Source organism: Papio anubis, chromosome 6 (genome assembly GCF_008728515.1).
Source record: "Papio anubis isolate 15944 chromosome 6, Panubis1.0, whole genome shotgun sequence".
NCBI classification, from domain to species: domain Eukaryota; kingdom Metazoa; phylum Chordata; class Mammalia; order Primates; family Cercopithecidae; genus Papio; species Papio anubis.
Genome location: NC_044981.1, coordinates 144,663,650 through 144,684,548, shown reverse-complemented (window position 1 = coordinate 144,684,548; position 20,899 = coordinate 144,663,650). Strand labels below are relative to the sequence as shown.

Genomic DNA, 20,899 nt, shown 5'->3' with positions numbered 1-20,899 from the left:
TTTCCAACAGCAAAAACAGGTATTGTAATTAGCATACTATAATAGTAATTATGGCAGTGGTTCCTTTCCTGTATCATGAGTTTGTGCCCTGATACTCAGCACAGCACCTGACAATGTTTATTAACTACTGACTGATATGAAAATTTGGAGATTTCTACAGAAGGTTACCATTTTGTTAACAATGATATGGGTAATAGTAAGAAATATCTACACTTAAAAGATTATAGCTCAAAGATCATATGCAAACCTATGTTTGATTAAAAATCATGCTTTCTGGCCAGGCACAGTGGCTCACACCTGTAATCCCAGCACTTTGGAAGACCAAGGCAGACGGATCACAAGGTCAAGAGATTAAGACCATCCTGGCCAACATGGTGAAACTCCGTATCTATACTAAAAATACAAGAATTAGCTGGGCGTGGTGGCGCACACCTGTATTCCCAGCTATGAGGGAGGCTGAGGCAGGAGAATCACTTGAACCTGGGAGGCGAAGTTTGCAGTGAACCAAGATCATGCCACTGCACTCCAGAGCGAGACTCCGTCTCAAAAATAAATAAACAAATAAATAAATAAATCATGCTTTCTGACCCTTTAGGTCTAGCCTCATTTCAGTCAGACCTAGGAAACTTCGACTAATCTGCACAACTAATTTTAGTTTGCTACAATATAGACATAAATTTGAAAGACAGTCTTCAATGGCCATACTCTGTTCTATTTTGGAAGTGTGAAGTTTCAAGAGCATATTTTTATTGTCTAACATTCATTATATGGACTCATACTTATCCAAATACTGAATTTTGGGTTATTTTATTTTTTCAAGTTAGCTAAGGGGAAAAAAATCAATGTATTAATACTGGAGTCAACAATCAACTTTTCAGATTTCCACAGTATCCTCAATTAAGCAATAAGTCCATTGAGAAAAGAATACATTAACAGGGCAGCCTTATAAATGACTTTGCCGAAGGCATCCTCTTGATCCTAATGTTGGTCCTGGAGCCCACTCATCATCTTTGACCAACTCAAGAGCAAATTAAATCAGCAGATGATGAGATGTTCATGTCCTTTTGCTATGCTATGCAAGCTTTTAATTTGGAGATGAGTTAAGGATGAAGTACAGTTTTCCTGAAATATAGCAAAACCATGTACAACTCTCAGCTCAATTAAGTTGCTGGCAAAAAGTTACAATGCTTACATATTAGGAAGTTGGGTTTATTTCCACTGGGACATTTTTACATCTTTTGCTTTATAAAGTAAATATGAATTCCACATATCAAAATCTATTTTCATAACCTTCTCAAGAATGTATCTATGCTGAAAAATCAAGGGTCAGTTGTAATTTTACTCTACAAACTTAAAGAAGGCTGTGTAACTGAAGCATAGAAGCCATTATGTTTTAGAGGTTCTCACCTGAAGCAATCAAGAACCTATCTTAAATGTTGATATTATCAAAGTCTAAATAAAAGCTCAGATCTACATTAAGGTAGGATTACCTCCCTTCATCCTTACAGCAGGAGCACTGATCAAAAAGCCACTTGATCTAAACTAAAAGTGCAATTTCTTTAGTTGCTTAGTTGGTACAGTCATGTCACTCAGGATGTTTACTAATTCAGAGTTTAATTCTCACCCCAAAAATGTGTATTTTTAGCTCATTTTCTCAAAGAAGTTTCTCTAATTATAAAGAAATGTAACTGACCGAATCTCAAAAATTATTACATTTCAAATACAAATCAAATTCATTCATGAGCCTGATCACCCTTACATGCACTAATGTTTAGGAATAACAAGCTTACAGAACCAACAGAAGAAGAATGAGAATTTATCAGATTTATTTACATAGATGGTAATCATAGTGTTGTTTTTTAAGGTTTATAATGGCAAAAATTATATCCCCTGATATGCAAAAAGATAATCACAAATTATGGTGTATTTATACGCCAAACTCACATTTACATAGTAAAAGTAAGTCATTAAAATTTGTAACATATATTTTTAATAAATAGCACATAAAAATACCCAAACATATTTAAAATTATTCTTCAATGAACAGGTGATGTTTTCGGGTTTTTTAATAGAGTTTTTGAAAGTTAACATGCCTGAAAACAAGGACTTTTTTTTTAACTGCATTCCTTACCTAACAAAGTGCCTGACAACCAGTAAACCAGTAGTTTAACTAAAGAAATGAATTAAAAAGTGACTTTTTGTGAAATGTACATGTTTAATTATTTTAACAAAATCAGCTAACATTAATAGCTACTTTAAAAATAACATTTTTCAAGCTAGTTTAGTATAATCAGAACATTTAGGCTTCAAAGAGACTTTAGAAATTAATTCAATCTGCCATCCATTTATTTATGAGAAAACTATAGTACAGAAAGATTTATTTTCTGAAAATCATAGAGTAAGATAGTGAGAGAGGACAAAAAAATGAGAATGACAGTTCCAATTCAACTCCTTATTAATATTCCTTGACCAACCTACAACCACTCCAGAAATCTCTTATGGTTAAACAAAACTATGGAAAGCCATTGTTTTGGACTGAGCCTTAATTGCCCACACAAAACCAGAATGGAGTCACTCTGGTTTGTTTTGAACTCAGTCTTAACAGACCAGACCAAACAAGAATGGAGCCACTCCTGCTGGGGGCCACATAATCAAACTGAACTTCAACATCAGCAAGTTTTCCAAAAACAACAGGATATTCACAGCAACCAATCAGAAAGGGCCCAGTTTACCTGAATTAGCATGATAAAGAAGTCTGTTTTAACCTTATAAGTAACTTATAATAACCAATTCACTTTTTGTTCCTTCTTTCTTTAGCCTCTTTCTGCCTAGAAAGCCCACCTCCTCCACTTAGCTCATCTGATGGCCTATGATAGAGATACTGCCCAATTCATGAATCATTAATCAAAGCCAATTAGATAATTAGACTCAATTTGTTGAAATTTTGTTTTTTGATGTTACACACATGTCAAAGTGTGAACAAGTTAAAGAATTAAGTGAAAATATTAGAAAAATATTTTCAGAGGCAATCATTAGGGACAAAGAAAATTAGTTTATGTAAGTTTCTGAGGGCCTTTATTCTCTCTTCTTTCAACTTACCCTTTTTATGAGTTCACTTGTAATGGAAAAACAATATTCTAAATATTCGTTAACTATAAAAATATCTTATTGAGCCTTCTAAGGGATAAGCAGTGTGTAGAGCTTAGAAAAAATAAATCAGTCTCTATTCATGAAGTTTATGACAAAGAAAATAAATATACCTATGTAATATAGAAAGTCCCCCTCCGACTTCAGATTTATCTGACTTTTCTGAATTATAAGAGATATTCACTTATTACTTATATAATTAGAAATTAAGAACAAGCAAAACAGGGCTTCTCCCCACCTAATTCTGAATAATGAAGGAGTTCCGTAAGAACAAGACAGTAAGGAAAATATTTCAGATAGAAGAAATAACATATAATGGCAGAGTTGTCAAATCGTTATGGGAGGCATACATGGCAATGGACAGATCAGGAAAGAGTTTTTTTTTGTAGTTCTGTAAAGAGTGGGTTTTTCATCTTGAAAGAGAAATCAATGAAATGTTCTTAGCGTATGAATGACAATCAGATGTGCACTTGGATATCAGAGTAAAAACTGAGTAGGACAGGGTCATGACGGAGGGTAGAAAAACTAGTTAATAAACCTCTATCAAAGTTAAGAGGACAGTTGGTCAGGCTATGAGAACAAAGACTTGTATTTCACAATTTGCATTTGGTTTCTAAGTGAATGGGGAGTCTGGTAAAACCCAGAAAAGGTATGAGCCTCCAATTTCAATTTTGTATCAAAATCAGTGATGGTGCCACCACAAAGTTTGCGAATGTGAGGAGCTCAAAGGGCTGAGATATCAACCACAAAGATAAGAAATTTAATGTGTCTGGAGAAACACTACAACCATTAAATTGAACTGGAACCTTCTTAACAATGTAACAGCATCATGATCTGGACTCGATAGAATTTTGAAGCAAGTATCTGGAGACCTAAGGGTTGGTTTTTGTTGTTAAATTTGTTTTGTGATGTATGTGTTTCCCTTTGTTATTTTTGGCTTTGGTTCTGTTTCCTTTGTACAAAACATACACTTCTCTTAGAAGTCATACTGCTTATTATTACACGTGCTCATTTGACTCTCAATTGGGAATTTCTTTTTCTCCTGGTGTTATCTTGCACTAGTGGTTACCTTCCACATGTTAAATTTTCATTTCCATATTACTTGTATACTGATAAACAACAATTTCCTTGAAGCCACGTAGCATGCTATAGCATTTCTATCACTTAGAATGTTTAATAACTTTCCAAAAATTATGTAGACCTATATGAGTCCTTTTCTTAATCCATCTGGCCTCTCTTGACTCTCTTCTCCACCCCTCATCAAGATAAGGAAAGAGAATTTGTCCAGAATTCAGATATTTATGAAAAAATAAAATGTTTGGGTCTCCAGATTATCTGGCAAATCAAGTGAAAAGTGAAACTAGCTCCCCAAAATGACCCCTAAGCTTTATAGGTTACTTTATCATTGGGTTGTATTCACAGCTCCCCACCCCAGTTAATGAGTAAATCTTATTTCCTCCTCCCTATTGCCCTAGGAAGAGAATTTCCATCCTCTCAATCTCAGACCACTATTCTCATTCGCAGTTTTGCTTAGATGTTTTTTGAACCAGTCCTTCCCCCTAGGTAGCTTAAAAATTTAAGATGGTAATTATCAAGCCCTCAAGTACCCTCAAGAGCTAGATAAAATCTTCCTCCTGGGTGTCTAGGAGATCTAATCTAAAAAAACTCCTTATCTTTGATGTATTGTGGACAACACAAAAATTGATTTGAAGCTTGCATTTTACTGTATATCTGTCTAAATATTAAAATGCTTTAATTTAGTCATCACTTAAATTAAGTTCTGGTCAAAAATTTCCAAAAAACTGTTCTATCTTGAAGCTTCTTTACCCTCCAGATACACCACAGACTGGAGTTTAAATACTCAACGTAAAAGATTACTACATACGTCACAGTGTCCTTTACAAAAAGTAACACAGCCGGGTGCGGTGGCTCACACCTGTAATCCCAGCACTTTGGGAGGCTGAGGCGGGCAGATCATGAGGTCAGGAGTTTGAGACCAGCCTGGGCAATATGGTGAAACCCCATCTCTACTAAAAATACAAAAATTAGCAGGGTACGGTGGCACATGCCTATAGTCTCAGCTACTTGGTAGGGTGTGGCAGGAGAATCGCTTGAACCCGAGAGGCGGAGGTTGCAGTGAGCCGAGATCACACCATTCACTCTAGGCTGAGTGACAGAGTGAGACTTTGCCTCAAAAAAAAAAAAATTAGTAATACTTTTGAGGAATACATTTAAAATGCTACAAAACCATATAAAAACAAAAGTAAAGACATGAACCCAGGATTCAGTTAAAACTGAGGAAATACTAAATTCCATTTAGAGCTTAGTAAAAATAAATTTGTAATTATTTTCCCATCCAAGTTCAAAGACACTTTATCCTTAAGAATCCACCTTCTAAAGGAAAAAAGAAAATAAGTACTAACACTAAATGAACACTGTTGCAGGATCTCTGATAATCACTATGTACACTTCGTGTCATTAAACCATCACAAATACTACTGCACAGATTAAGCTGCTTAAGGAAGTTATTTGTATAAAGTCATGTGACCAAAAATACATTCAAACTATAGTGTGACTCCAAATGAAGATTGCGACAAAGCACCTCAAAAAAAATTTCCAGCCTCTAGTTGAGGAATCATTGAGGAACAGTCTACTGATAACACTATAACTCATTAATACTTTTATTAAACAACTTTCTGTTTGGGCAATAAAAACAATGTTTAGTTAAAATGAAAATATAATACTTCCTAGAGTTCCACGTGGGATCACCATCATCGTCATCTTCACTAGCTAACCCAAAGGAAAAAGGTAAACACAAAAACTCCCCACTCTTATACCAATATAAAAGTTAATTTTTTTGAATCCATTTTCCAACTATGTCACACACAGTTGTTAGTATCCTTCTAAGGTGTATATATGCCTATGTATATTTTTTAAGTAAACTTGTAAACTCGTGGTAACTAGGGCATATTTTATTCAATCTATGGCAGCTTCTTGGTTTATCCAATTAAGTATTACTAATTCCATTTTCTTAGAATGAGAAGTTCTTAGAACAATGATCTATCACCTAAATTTCAAATGAATGTATAACTGGTAGACAAACTTAAAGCAGACTTTCTAAAACTATTAACAGTGCTCAAGAATGCACCTATTTTCATCTCAAAAATTTCTCAGTTACTATAGGCTACTCTAATGAAAGCTATATTCAAATTATAATTTTTTCCCACAATATGCCAATAGATTAGGAATTATAAACAGATCTGGATTTGAATCCTCAGTCTGTTCTTTAGTGGTTGGTTATCTCTGACAAATTACTGTAAACCTCTTTAGGTTTCTAGGTTTTATATTATCAATCATCATTGGTAACTGATGGTACTGAGAGATCCTCATTATGTAAGGATTGAAAGAAAAATGGTTGTAGCACTAAGAAAAGTAACAAACATTATTCATGTGATTTCCTTAACTTGGGTTTTAAGTTGTAAATTTTCCCTTGGCAATGTTCACAGAGTATCTTTGCTAAAATATTATTTTTCACTTAGTTTTAAGCTGATTCTTTAAATAACAAATGATTTGCTCTAGAGATGGATTTTCTTTCTTTGGAAGAAGCCAAGATCATCTCCATTTAAGGGCACATAAGCAGCTGCTGCTACACATTTTAGTTACCCATAAGAAAGTGAAGTGGGCTAAGTTCACTCTGTCATAAGCATTTAAAAAATTAAAGATTACAAGTACCTCCTCTAAAATTAAAGAAGAGATTTTAGAATTAATATTTTCAAGTGTGGTGACTTAAGTAAATTTAACATGTAAGACAACAAATTAGATAAACAGAAGAGAATGATGCCCGGCTTTACAAAAAAATTATTTCCCCATTTCTACTGTAAGATAAACTGTTCTAGGAAGTTCAAAATATCCTCACTTACTAGTATCTCATTTGTATAGTAATATTCAGGAAAGCACCTGCTAGATTAAATGAGGCACATCCTTTTAAAAACATTACAAAACTTAAATTTCAACACATCAAACCTATAAAGCCTCATTAACTGATATGTAACTGATTTGGAATCTGTAATTATTTCTTTTTTGCTATAAAGTTGCCCTTAATACTGTATCTGTTTATAAAAAATGTATGAAGATTGTGTAACAATTTAATGCAACTGTTTAAAAAAATCTTAAATACTTAAAAGTAGCATATTGTTATTTTGGGGGGGATTATATGTATCAGTTTAAATATAAGAATTACCATTCACAAATATATTGTTAAACTGCTAATTGAAGAAAACACAAATGAATTAAATACATTTATTAGTTCTTTAACTGTAAGATAAAAATCATTTTTTTAAAACAAAAAGCAGTTACTAGCCTGATTTCCTCATACACACTCCTTCTCCCATACACACAACAAAATAAGAAAATAGGTATAAAATTTGATTGTGTAAAAATATTTCACTATTGTCTTGTTGAAAGCTAACATTATGAAGACGTGGTATTAAAGCAACAGCAGCAAGAATTCAATGAAAGTTGTTTTGCTTATACTTGTGTTTATTTTTCTCATAATTAAAATTCCTGTAGTAACTATTTTGGCTCTTCAACATCTTCACCATTAATATTCAATTATCTCTAAGCCTGAAGATGCACGAATCTTTAACAAAAGCTTTCTACCACCTCAAATTTACTTTTTTTTTTTTTCATTTATCTGCCATATACTGTTTTAAATTAGAAACAAAAGATGAAGCACAAAGTGTTAATGACTTTTCCATACCTAAAGTAAGAAGTTCTAAAGTTTGGTTGTGCTGAGACTAAGACTATGGCTAACCAATCGAAACTTCAGAATTCCTATGTGACATCATAAGACCTCCCTAGAACACTTTTTCTCCTCCACCTACTGCAACTGTTCCCATAAACCGGGTGACAGAGTCAGAAAACTCCCCAGCTAAACACCCATAAGACTTCATACAACACAATACTCTATATTGTGATGATCACAGCAGCCAAGGTAAGAAACAGATTTCACTGACTTTGGTAATTCTTACTTTCTGTAATTCTTTAATTCCTATAATTTCTATAATCTGAACTTTTAAAATAAGTTAATTTTATTAATATCAGTTCAAACTTAAGCAATAAAATGACATGACAAAGTGCTTAAATTTATAAATGCTTATCCATTTAGTGACAGTAAAAATGAGACAACTTTGAAATGAAAAAGGTCATATTCATCTTTGATCCTGGTTATTTGTTTGTCATTTTAATTTAACTTTCACTTTTATTTTGCTTTTCAAATGTGAATTTCTGCCAATTAAAAAAATCTTCCAATTATGTTACCATATTTGGCAGCAGTGGTTAATTTCTCCACACAAAAACAATGACTTAATTTTGTTATTTATTGCTCTGCTGAGAAACAGTGCAGAACTGAGTTATTTACATTTGAACTAATATGAATAGTCATTTGACTACAAACATGCACATTATCAGCATGCCTATTGCAATATTATCATAATTTCATACAGTGAATAATAATGAAATGGGGCTTAAGAATATATAATACAAGCTACTTTTAAAGTGCCCTTGAGGATGTTTCCCCTCTAAAGTCCAGTCACCTTTTAAGAAACATTTCTAAAAATTCCATGCTGTTAATAAATTGAGTTACTGATATTAAATTCAATATTGTATCATAAAGAAGTTTAGAAATTTTAAAACACTTTTCACAAACACATAAAAATCTGTTAGAGAATAGACACTTTAACTACTTATTTTGACACATGAATATTCTTAAGTATCTTATTTTCACACAAATTTGATTAAATGGATTTCTGCCTATTAATGCCTATAATTTTGTCAAGTTATTATCCTCCAGTGTTACTCCATTTCCTCTCTGAGATTTAGAAAGAAAGGAGAAAATAAAATAAATGCCAGGAATGGAGATGCCACAATCAATTTTATGACTTCCGTTTGAATTCTACCCTATTCTTTAAGTTACAATCCTCAATTTAGTAAATGAAACGTTTCCTCATTCTCAGATCTCTGTCAGGGCTTACAGAAAATTACATATATTTTATTTATTTTAACTTTCATATTTTATATATATGTTAAAATTTACCTCTAAAATTCTCAATTCCCATGACAAATGTTAACTCTCTTGCTCACTACAAATACGAACTTTGTAATTCTGTAAGCGGTTTTCCTTAAGACATACAAAAACATAATTTTTGTCTACCATTGAGGTATCCTAATTGCATCTCCATATCTCTATACTCATAATTTTCCTTTGCTATTACACAAAACTCATTCAGTGTAGGTGTCTTATATGCTTATTTGTGCATTTTTATTCAAATATCAAATTACATTCTCACACTTCAAATTGGGTGTTCATGAGTTATTTTATTGTATCAGAATTTCGCTTTATCACATATTGCTCTAAAAAGTACACAACCTCTGGAGAGAGCAGAAATTCTATTAAAGTTACCCTTAGCTCACTAGTATGTCTCAGTTAATAGAAATTCCAGTTACAGAGACCGTTAAAATTTCAAACATAATGTGGTAGTACCATACGTTATGTCCCAACTAGTTCATCTATACCTTAAGTTGCCAGTTAAGTATTGTCTTTGTTTATGAAGACATGTGGTTTAAAAGTAAGTGCTTAAAAAAGTGTTAGATGAAATAAATGGGAAAAATATAAAATGTTTAAATTAAGAAGTGTTAAGTTTTATAAACACATGAAAGAGTCAGAGTACATGCTTTACTAAAAGGCGTGACAGCACTATCATTTCCCAAAATCAAATATCAAATCTATTTTATTTGTATTTTAGTAGGCATAAAGGAAAATAATCGCATTTGGGTATATAATCATATCTTTAATTAGCGAGACTAAGAAACAATAAGAAAATATTGCATAAACACAATGGTTTCAGAAAATTTTAATGTATTTTAATGTTTTAATGTACTAATTACACATGTAATACTAAATTATGTAATATATTAAATTTTTAATTTAAAAACAAATTTAAAGTCTAGTTACCTCTCTAAATTAGACAATATATTACCAATCCCAGAAATGAGGAGGGCCAATTAAAACTTCTTCTTAAAGAACAATTTCCTAATGTACTGGTGTACACAAATATTTTATTTGGTCCTCTTAATTATATATTTGATACTGCATCCCTATTCTACAATTTAGGAATGATGCAAAAAGGTGAACTGCCCAAGATCACATAACTAAGAAAACAGGGAAACCTTAGCAGAAGTTTAGGTTTTGTCACTAAGCCACATGCACATCCTTTATATATTGACCAGTATGGCTTGAAGTAAATCATGACACTGATAAACCAAATTTGAAAGCCCCCAAACACTGTAAATGATACTCTAAAAGGCAAATTCAGAGAATACAAACTTCTATTTTAATTTAAAACCATTCCATTTCACTTAAATTCAATTTATACATCAGGCATTACATTCTTAATAGCCTAAATTATATTCTACTGATCATTTTCAAAACCAGAAATATACGAACATTACAGATGTCCTTAGTTATTAAGCAAAATAACTAACTGCAGTTAGACAAAATTCAAACTAACTGCACAGACTTCAAAAAACCATAACATACCCCAATCAATCAAAGTTTCCTTTTATTTGTTTCATTGCTAAAATACTCATGCCTTCAATTCATCTGATACCTAAAATCCAAGTTAATATCTCCTCAAAACTTTCACAAAAACCACATTTCGATACTTTATTCTAGGTTCCCTATTAAATCCTCAGTCCTCAGCATTCCTCAGTTTTATTTCTGAATTCCCCCCTCCCCATACTCTACCATTTTATATATCCAAAACTATTTGTTTTGACATGTTTAATCAATCTTGCTTTGTTATTTGCTACAAAAATCCCTAACTTTCATCAAAACTGTGAATTAACAAAGAAATGATCGTATTAGCAAAGTAAACCTAAAGGTAGAAAAATCAAGAAAATAATCCTTCTAAATTACAGTGGCATAAATTAGATAAGATGTAGTCTCTTTGTATATTTGCAGAAATAGCACATCAAAGTTCTTACCCAGAATAATTCTGAAGCATGTGTTACCAAATAAACACATGAAAATGAAGCCTGGATGTACAGCATACTCATAGTCAACTGAGGACCTCTAGTGCCTTTGAAAAGGTACTCCATCTTTAGTTTTCAACCCCCATCCCCCGCTCCCCCCGCAAAAAAAAGGTTGACCAATACACTCACATTAATAGGGGGTACATTTATTAAGTGACATTCATTTCTCCTTAAGCCTTTCTCAATACTACCCCCCCATATTCTCTTCCCCCCAAAAAGATTCTGAAGTTCCAACTCCTACAGGGTTAAGAAGAGTATTTTACTTGTAAATAAACTTGTAAAGCATTGTTTCAGTATTTAAAAAACAATAATGAAGGCAAACCTACAGACAATGTAGCAATAGCAATAAGCTAAATTGTCAATTTCAGAGAGAAAAATCTCTCTGTGCTGTTGTTTAATGAATTCTCCTCAAGACTTAACATGAGGAGCACTTCATTACGGGTCAATTTAGGAGTGAGAATATATTGATTTTTATGCATATACAATTATTTTCATAACCAGACAGAAGCAGTTTGAAGATTCTTTCAAACAGCCAGTCTGGACCAACAAAGCTCTGGAATGTTGCTACCACAAAGTAACTTCAAACAGAATGTCCAAGTTTAGTATTAGGCAATCTCAAAAGGAAAATGACTCCACTGGAGTGAACTTTTGTAAGCCAACAGATTCATCATAAATCTAATGATGAACTGCCCTAATTTATTACCACAAGTCCAAAAAAGGGTGTATACACGTTCACTTATCGTTTACCTGTGGAAATGTCAGAAAGTAATAGAAAAATAAAATAAAATTCCAAATAATCCAAATATAGACAAGCCCTGTTCATTCAAATTCAATCTATAGAAAATTCTAATCTTCTAAACCAAACAGATGGAAAAAACATCCTAGAGTATATCAGACTGTAGCCTTAGATATTACTTGAATTCAATTTAATAAAGTATTGCTTCAATACTCCCATGTTTACTAAAAGAATAAACAAAAATAAAAGGAGAAAAGCAAAATTCTAAATTCTACAAATATAAAGAATCCCAGGAATTTATTATTTCAGCAAAAGGCATATCACCAAAAATGCTGAAGTTTGAGAAGTTCCGCAAGCACTGAACATGCTTAAAGTATAGGTGGGGATTAATGCTCAGCATATACAACATCATTAAAGCATCAATTGTCTAGCAAGTCATAAAGCAGACCACCAAAAGTTTTCAGAAGACTGTTGAGGTTCCTTCCGCACAAGAATGCATTTGATATTATATTGCTAAAACAGGACTCACTGCAGACAAAGTAAGGACTCTTGAAGGAGTTGATATACAGTACCTTCCACCAAACATGCTGCCTAACATGGTATACAACATTAGTCAAAAGATTAGAGTTGCCTAATGGCTTTTCTATTTCCTTCTTCCACCTAAAAAAAAACAAAAACAAAAAACCATACTATCTTGAACTTGATTGTTTTTTTAAATTTCCGGTGTCACTTTTCTTGAGGAAAAGAAAACAATCAAAGGATTTATAAAACCCACAAAGAATAGTAAAGAATTCTTTATTTTTATTCTTCTCATTCTCCTAAAAAGTACAGTAATCATGGATCCACAGACATAAGATACTCTGTGGATACTTTTCTGCCTCTGACATGCAACTCAAGAGACAGGAGTCTGGCATTTCTACACCCAAACTCCTAACAAGCACCTTTCATGTTTTTAATACTCTTGATTCTAGGGCCTACAAGATAAATTGATTTTAAAATTCATCTATAAGTGAATATCACTCTTTTGTCAAAACAACCAATTTATATGTGTGTATGTGTGTATATATATATATATAGTCATTCTTTTAATAAGAGGATGGAGAGTAACTTCAGTTTCCATGGTTGTTAGGCCAGACACAAGTTCAGAAAATCCTAGAACTATTTATGATTAGACTAATAGAATGCTCTAAAAAGATCAGATAACATGAAAATAAAACTAAACTATTTTTCTATGCTTTCCATCAAAAATTATTAAACAGCTTGGCTGTTAAGAAATTTATTTAAAAAAAAAAAAAAGGAAACTCATATGGTGGTTGTCAGTGCAGAGAAGAGAATGATAAACATCTGACAACCATGAATTATAATGTAGTAAAGGTCACAGACAACTCTAAAAATAGGATTATGCTGTTCCCACACAAAGGTTTTCAATTCTCAACATATGACAGAAAACCCCATCTTCTATGGACAAAATCTGGCCTAATTATCATCATACAAATGTTGGTATTCAATAGAACTAGGATTCCACACATTTCAGATTATACCACTGTAAAAAATTGAGCCCAATAAATTAAATGTGTATCATTAACATTTTAGCATGTAAAGCAGATTTGTTTTCAGTTTAGGCATAAAATTATAAAGCAGTTACAAATAACTTTAGGATTACAGCATATTTCTAAATCTGACAAGAAACAGGATACTATTTTTGGTCATCTCCTTTATACCCAATTTGTTTCCAGAAACAAACTCTTGTTTTTCAATAACAGTTAGCTGTTGTAGGATTATAAGATCATCTTTAAAGTATGTTAATTGTGCTTTAAACAGCAGAGAGCTCATCTCTTTCGGGCACATCTTTGTATTTCACAAATACTAAAAACCCATTTATACAAAGTCTAGTTCAGGTTAATATTATGTTAATCAGGTGACCATTAATTTAGGTGAATCCTCTAAGCCTCATTTTTCTCATCTGTGATAGAAAGAGGCTTGAGGAGAATATTAGAGCTTACATGTTCAACTAACAAATTGTTATTAGAACTAATCTGTCAATCACGGCATTATTTTAAAAATTTTTAAACTTATTATTAAAAATGAGGGCCAGGCATGGTGATTCACACTTGTAATCCCAGGAATTACTTGAGCTCAGGAGTTTGAGACCAGCCTGGGCAGCGCAGTGAAACCCTGTCTCTACCAAAAATACAAAAATTAGCCAGGCATGGTGGTGCCCATCTGTGGTTCCAGCTACTCAGGAGGCTAAAGCAGGGAGATCACTAGAGCCTGGGAAGTTGAGGTGCAGTGAGTCATGATTGCACAACTGCATTCTAGCCAGGGTACAGAGCAAGACCCTGTTGTTCATTCATCCATTCATAAAAATAATTAATTAAAAATGAGATGGGGTCTCATTATGTTGCCCAAGCTGGTCTTGAACTCCTGGGCTCAAACGTTCCCCCCGCCTAGGCCTCCCAAGTGTTGGAATTATAGATGTGAGCCACCGTGACCTGCCCACAGCATTATTTTTTATTTACAATTTTCTAATAGTTTTAGTCATAAAAATCCCTTATTTAACTTTAATGATTTATTGAAACATACCAATTATGCACTAAGTACTAGGATACTAAATGAACACATGGTTTCTTTACTTCGGAAACTATCAAGTCTAGTTGGGGATACCAACATGTAAACTGAAATTGTGCTATAATCTGATAGATATCCTCATATAGATAACACTAAAGCCCTATTAAAAACCAGTAGAGGTGACAACCAATTCCACCTTAATAACTAATGAAAGGTTTCATCAGGAAGTGATATTTAAACTGAACCTTAAGAATCAACTGAAGCTTGCCTGGCAGAGAATCAAAAGGTGGAGGACGCATTCCAGGCAGAGATAGAACAACATGTGCAAAGAATAAAATCACAAAAGCGAATGGAGTATTTATGGAAAGGTGACATGTTTCATGTGACTGAAGTACAACTTATCAGTGTGAAGGTAGGGGATGACTCCTGTATATATGCTTAATGATAAACTCCTGGCCAACTCCCTCCTTTCCCATGTTTTGCCTCAAAGTAATTTTTAAAATTTCTGACCTTTTAAGACCAGCTAAGCCCAAAAACCTCACAAAACCATATATTCAAATAGGAATTACCAAGGCTAATTATTATTCCTTTCTTATCTGTATTATGCTATGTATCTTCATAAAAGGTGACTACTCGGCCAGGCGCAGTGGCTCACGCCTGTAATCCCAGCACTTTGGGAGGCCTAGGCGGGCCGATCACAAGGTCAGGAGATCGAGACCATCCTGGCTAACCCGGTGAAACCCAGTTTCTACTAAAAATACAAAAAAATTAGCCAGCCATGGTGGCAGGCACCTGTAGACCCAGCTACTTGGGAGGCTAAGGCAGGAGAATGGCGTGAACCCAGGAGGTGGAGCTTGCAGTGAGCCAAGATCACGCCACTTCACTCCAGCCTGGGCAACAGAACGAGACTCTGTCTCAAAAAAATAAATAAATAAATAAAATCTTCCCATAATTCTCCAATCCACTAGATCTATAATAATCAACTATCAACAGAAACAACTTAAAGGATGAATCTTAATAAAGAATGAAAGAAAATCTATTTCTATTTTACCTGAAGAATTCAAACAAACATCATTAAATATATGTCAAGTTTAAGCTGCTGTTTTCCTTTTTTTTAACTTTTAAGTTTGGGGGTATGTGTGACGGTTTGTTACATAGGTAAGCACACATCATGGGGGTTTGTATGTATTATTTCATCACTCCGGTATTAAGCCCAGTACCCAACAGTTATCTTTTCTGCTCCTCTCCCTCCTCCCATCCTCCCCACTCAAGCAGACCCCAGCATCTGTTGTTTCCTTCTTTGTGTTCATAAGTTCTTATCATCTCACTCCCACTTAAAAGTGAGAACATGTGGTATCTGGTTTTCTTTTCCTGTGTTAGTTTGCTAGGGATAATGACCTCCAGCTTCATTCATGTTCCCGCAGAAGACATGATTTCCTTCTTTTTTATGGCTGCACAGTATTGCATGGTGTATACGACCACATTTCCACTCTGTCACTGATGGGCACTTAGGCCGATTCATGTCTTTGCTATTGTGAATAGTGCTGCAATGAACATTCATACGTGTATGTTTTTATGGCAGAAAGATTTATATGCCTCTGGATATATACCCAGTAACGGGATTGTTGGGTCAAATGGCAGTTCTGTTTTTATAAGCTGCTATTTTCTAAGTAGAATTGTTACAGACAACCTAAATAACAGCCGTTAGCCACCGTTTAGACAATGAAGAATACATGCTAGAAAAATACAGGTTTCTTTAAGGAAAGAATATTTGATAGAAGTTGGCTTTTTGGAACTCCTTGCTACAGACCAATATTATGAAGGAGGACAGAGTCTCAAGCCAAAAAAGGCCCAGTCTACTATATAATTCAGAACATAATAGAGCCAAGTTGAACTACTGAACACTACAGAATCTAAACACCATAAACCATATGGTTTCTCTGTAAAAGTAAATGCTGGGTTCTAACTGGTCAGGCCTGATACCTACCTTCCCCTTTGCCATTCTTTCAGTACTTCCTTCTGTTCCCTTCAGCACTTTCCTCTCTCAGGAATGGGCTAACAGGTTGAGATAGGCTTTTATGAAATGTATAAAAAGACTTAGGAGAAAATAAAATCTGACAGTTGGGGTAAGGTAGTAATATGTTGATTAACAACAATATATCAACAAATGTTAACAGTCACTACGTCTGGCAATTAATTATAACTTTTTTACTCCATTTTTTATTTTTCTTATTTCAAAATTGATGCAGAAGTATCCCGATTGAAAACAAAATGTCCCCCAAGTGTTAATAACCATTATCTCTGGACAGTTAATACAGTTAATTTTCAGTCTATATATAATTTTTCTGTAATAACATGTAAGTTCTTATTTGTTTTATTAATCATCAAAGTATAGACCCCACAGGCAGCAATAGCTTGTGGGATCTCTGAAAGAAGGCATGATGGAAACTACTGCTATTAAGTAGAGGTCTGTAAATAGAAAATGTCTGTGGTAGATGGTGAGATAATAATAATTACTATGCATTCCAAGCTTGATAGTCTTCAGTACTTAAAATCAAATCTTATTAAAATGTTAGTTAAGATAACATTCTATAAAGCTATAAAATCATAAAAAGGAATGACAATTTGAATCCATATTTTTGGTAAAACACTTCCCATTTAACACTATTTTATTTTGGATTAAAATCAAGATCCAGGGAACAATTTGTTGTATGCATTTCCTTTTTATGAGATTGGCTCTGGAGCTATTAATACAGTAACTGATCAAACCAATTCCATCTACAGTGTAACAGATTTAAAGAAACTATATGTGAGAACTTTTACCCAAAAGAATAACCCAAAACGAGCTGTACCTTAAACCAAATACAGCAGGTCCTCAAATAACATCATTTCCTTCTATGTCATTTTGTTATAACATTTAAGTATGTGTGCAGCTTGAATGTTCTCCCCATATCTGTGGGACTCTCGTTTCCTCCCATATCCCAAAACTGTGCACATTAGGTTCACTGGCGTGTTTAAGTTGTCCTGGGTTGAGTGTGAGTGCGTACATGAGTGTATCCTGTGATGGAGTGGTCTCCTATCCAAGGTGGGTTCCTCCCTCCTTGACTGCTGGGATTGGCTCCAGCCACCAGCACCCCAAACCAGAATAAGAGGGTTGAAAAAGGAATGAACAGATGAATACAAATTATTATCAAATAAAAACTGGTAAAGTCTAGGGTGATCATACAAATGCATGACAATAAATGCTATGGCACAAAAGCATTCAGAGATCCCATTGTATTTCTCAAACATTGATTCCATGTTTTTAATTGACCATCACAACCACTGTTACTCACTGATTCATGAAATACTGGGTAATTATCTTTGTTGGCTTTTTTTTTTTTGAGACAGAGTTTTGCTGTGTCACCCAGGCTGGAGTACAGTGGCATGATCTGGGTTCACTGCAACCCCTGCCTCCTGGGCTCCAGCGATCCTCCCAAGTAGCTAGGATTACAGGCACATGCCACCAGCCTAGCTAATTTTTATATTTTTAGTAGAGACAGGGTTTCACCATGTTGGCCAGGCTGGTCTCAAACTCCTGACCTCAGGGGATCTGCCCGCCTTGGCCTCCCAAAGTGCTGGGATTACAGGCGTGAGCCACTGCACCCGGCCTATCTGGTTTTTATTAATCTTTCTTAAATGTACATATAATTCATATTTCTCTCAACGTTTAATATTAGAAGTGTTTGGGGTCTTTATTGGTGATGTTCTTGTGACCAGAAATGTGCTATAGGAACTTACCTCTTATTTACATCAATCAGCCTAGGGTAAAAATGGTTTTGTTATATGTTGTTTTGCATAAAGTCTTGGTTTCCAGGAACTTATGGATGACACTGAGGATTACTGCAATATTTGTAGTAAATTTGGGAGAAAAAGGCAAAGACTGAAGTTACTACTCCTAACACAAATGAGACTGTCATGGTGTGCCCCATCAAAAAAGGAGAAAGAGAGACACATGGAAACACATGCACACACACATACACACACACACACAGAGAGAGAGAGAGAGAGAGAGACTATAGAAACACTTGATGTTATAAATAACAATAGTGCTGAGGAAGATGAATTAATACAAAATTGTATTTTTTTGTCCTGATAATAGGTTACATATATTATTCTAATCCATTTATTATTTTTACATTCCAGGCTACCTAAAAGAAGACAGTTATCTCATATTTGGCTACCAGCTTTTTATCTTTCTCTCAATCACTTAAAACTTCAGACTTCCTCTCCTGCTGGTATCATGGAGAAAGTCCAATACCTCACTCGCTCAGCTATAAGAAGAGCCTCAACCATTGAAATGCCTCAACAAGCACGTCAAAATCTACAGAATCTATTTATCAATTTCTGTCTCATCTTAATATGTCTCTTGCTGATCTGTATCATCGTGATGCTTCTCTGAAGTTCTGCTACAATCTCTAGATCTGCAACTTGCCACATCAGCTTAAAATCTGTCATCCCATGCAGACGGGAAAACAATACTGTAAAACAGACCACTTCCTGAGTAGAAGAGTTTCTTTGTGAAAAGGTCAAGATTAAGACTAAAACTTATTGTTAGCAAATGTATTCATCTGCTGGATCTTGTAAACATGAAAAGGGCTTTATTTTCAAAAATTAACTTTAAAATAAGTGTATAAAATGTAACTGTTGATTTCCTCAACATGGCTCACAAATTTGTATCCCAAATCTTTTCTGAAGATGAAATAAGAGTTTAGTTTTGAAACTGCACTGCCAACAAGTTCACTTCATATATAAAGCATTATCTTTACTCTTTTGAGGTGAATATAACTTATATTACACTGTAAAAGCTTCTTTAATACTAAGTATTTTTCAAGACTTCACCAAGTATCAAAGTAATAATACAAACGAAGTGTCATTATTCAAAACAGTCCACTGACTCCTCACATCTGTTATCTTATTATAAAGAACTCTGTAGTAACTCTTTGTAGTAACATTCTTAAACAGAAATTGCATTTTTGCTATGCCACATTAACATTTTTTAAAGTTGATGAGAATCAAGTATGGAAAAGTAAGGCCATACTCCTACATAATAAAATTACTCTTAAGTAATTTTTTCAAAGAATCACAGAATTCTAGTACCTGTAGGTAAACCATAAATCTGTTCTAAGACATATGATCAACAGATGAGAATGGGGGTTAATATGTAACAGTGAGATTAGTCACATCACTAATATACTAACAGAATAGAATCTAATCTTCATTTAAGACACTGTAGTGAATTATCTGACCTAGAGTTACCTAGTTTACCACGCTGTATCTTTGGAATCATGAAACCTTAAGACTTCAGACTCATTTTACAGGTTGTCTTCCATTCCAGCCTAACATCCAATGCAGGCAAGGAAAATAATACAAGATTTCCAGTGACAAAAAAATATATTATCTCAAGTATTTAAAAAAATAACAATATGAATTCTCTCTCTAAATATTAACTAATTCTTAGATTATATTTTGAAATGAACTTGTTGGCCCATCTATTACATCTATAGCTGACGCTTGAATATGGGGGTTAGGGGAGCTGACAATCCATGGGTCCGCAAAATCTTAACTACCTAATAGCCTACTGTTGACCATAAACCTTACTGATAACATAAACAGTAAATTAACACATATTTTGCATGTTATATGTATTATACACTGTATTCCTACAATAAAGTAAGCTAGAGAAAAGAAAACGTTATTTAGAACATTGTAAAAAGAAAATATATTTACTATTCATTAAATGGAAGTGGGTCAACATAAAAGTCGTCATTCTCATTGTCTTCACGTTGAGAGGAGGAAGAGAAGGAGAAAGACGGGGAGGAAGAGCAGGGGTTGGTCTTGCAATCTTGTCTTAGGGGTGTGGGGAGTGGGGAAAAAGAATATTCATGTATAAGTGGACCCTCACTATTCAAGCCATTGTTGTTCAAGGGTCAACTGTAACAGGAGATAGCTATTTTTCTTCATCTATCAACCAAATGGCAAGCATCTATTTCGTAGGCCACTCTACTGAGCTTAATTATAGATGGAGCAATGTTACCTATAATTATTTTCTTGATGAATAAATTTTCAATTTCTCCTCTGATCATTTCAGAACATCTTCCAATAACTCATAAAACAACTGAAGTAAAATTTAGTGCCGGAAAATATGTTCACCAAACTTTGGTAATTTAAGTTGACTAAAGGTTAAAATTAAGTTTAAAATAGTTCACACCTATACTGCATAATCCAACAATTTTAATTTCAGTTGAAGACATGTTACTAATATAACTATTATTAAAAGAGTAGAGAATGTGTAATTAACCATATCTTCTAAAACAT

At 33.8% G+C, this 20,899-nt stretch overlaps 2 protein-coding genes across 12 annotated transcripts in view; one reads left to right on the top strand and one right to left on the bottom strand.

Annotated features, from left to right (window-relative positions):
• CEP85L (centrosomal protein 85 like) overlaps positions 1–20,899 on the bottom strand; it is a 238,224-nt gene that overhangs the window by 73,536 nt on the left and 143,789 nt on the right. The gene's annotated exons all lie outside the window — the stretch shown is intronic.
• Positions 7,942–20,663, top strand: PLN (phospholamban). The gene is made up of 2 exons (XM_003898254.4): positions 7,942–8,140; positions 18,728–20,663. Exon 2 carries the CDS (start codon positions 18,825–18,827, stop codon positions 18,981–18,983), a length of 159 nt encoding a protein of 52 aa, XP_003898303.1. The 5' UTR covers positions 7,942–8,140; positions 18,728–18,824; the 3' UTR covers positions 18,984–20,663.

What these genes read in the sequence shown, in the direction of transcription:
- PLN (XM_003898254.4), top strand. Translation starts at nt 18,825, where the DNA reads ATGGAGAAAGTCCAATACCTCACTCGCTCAGCTATAAGAAGAGCCTCA.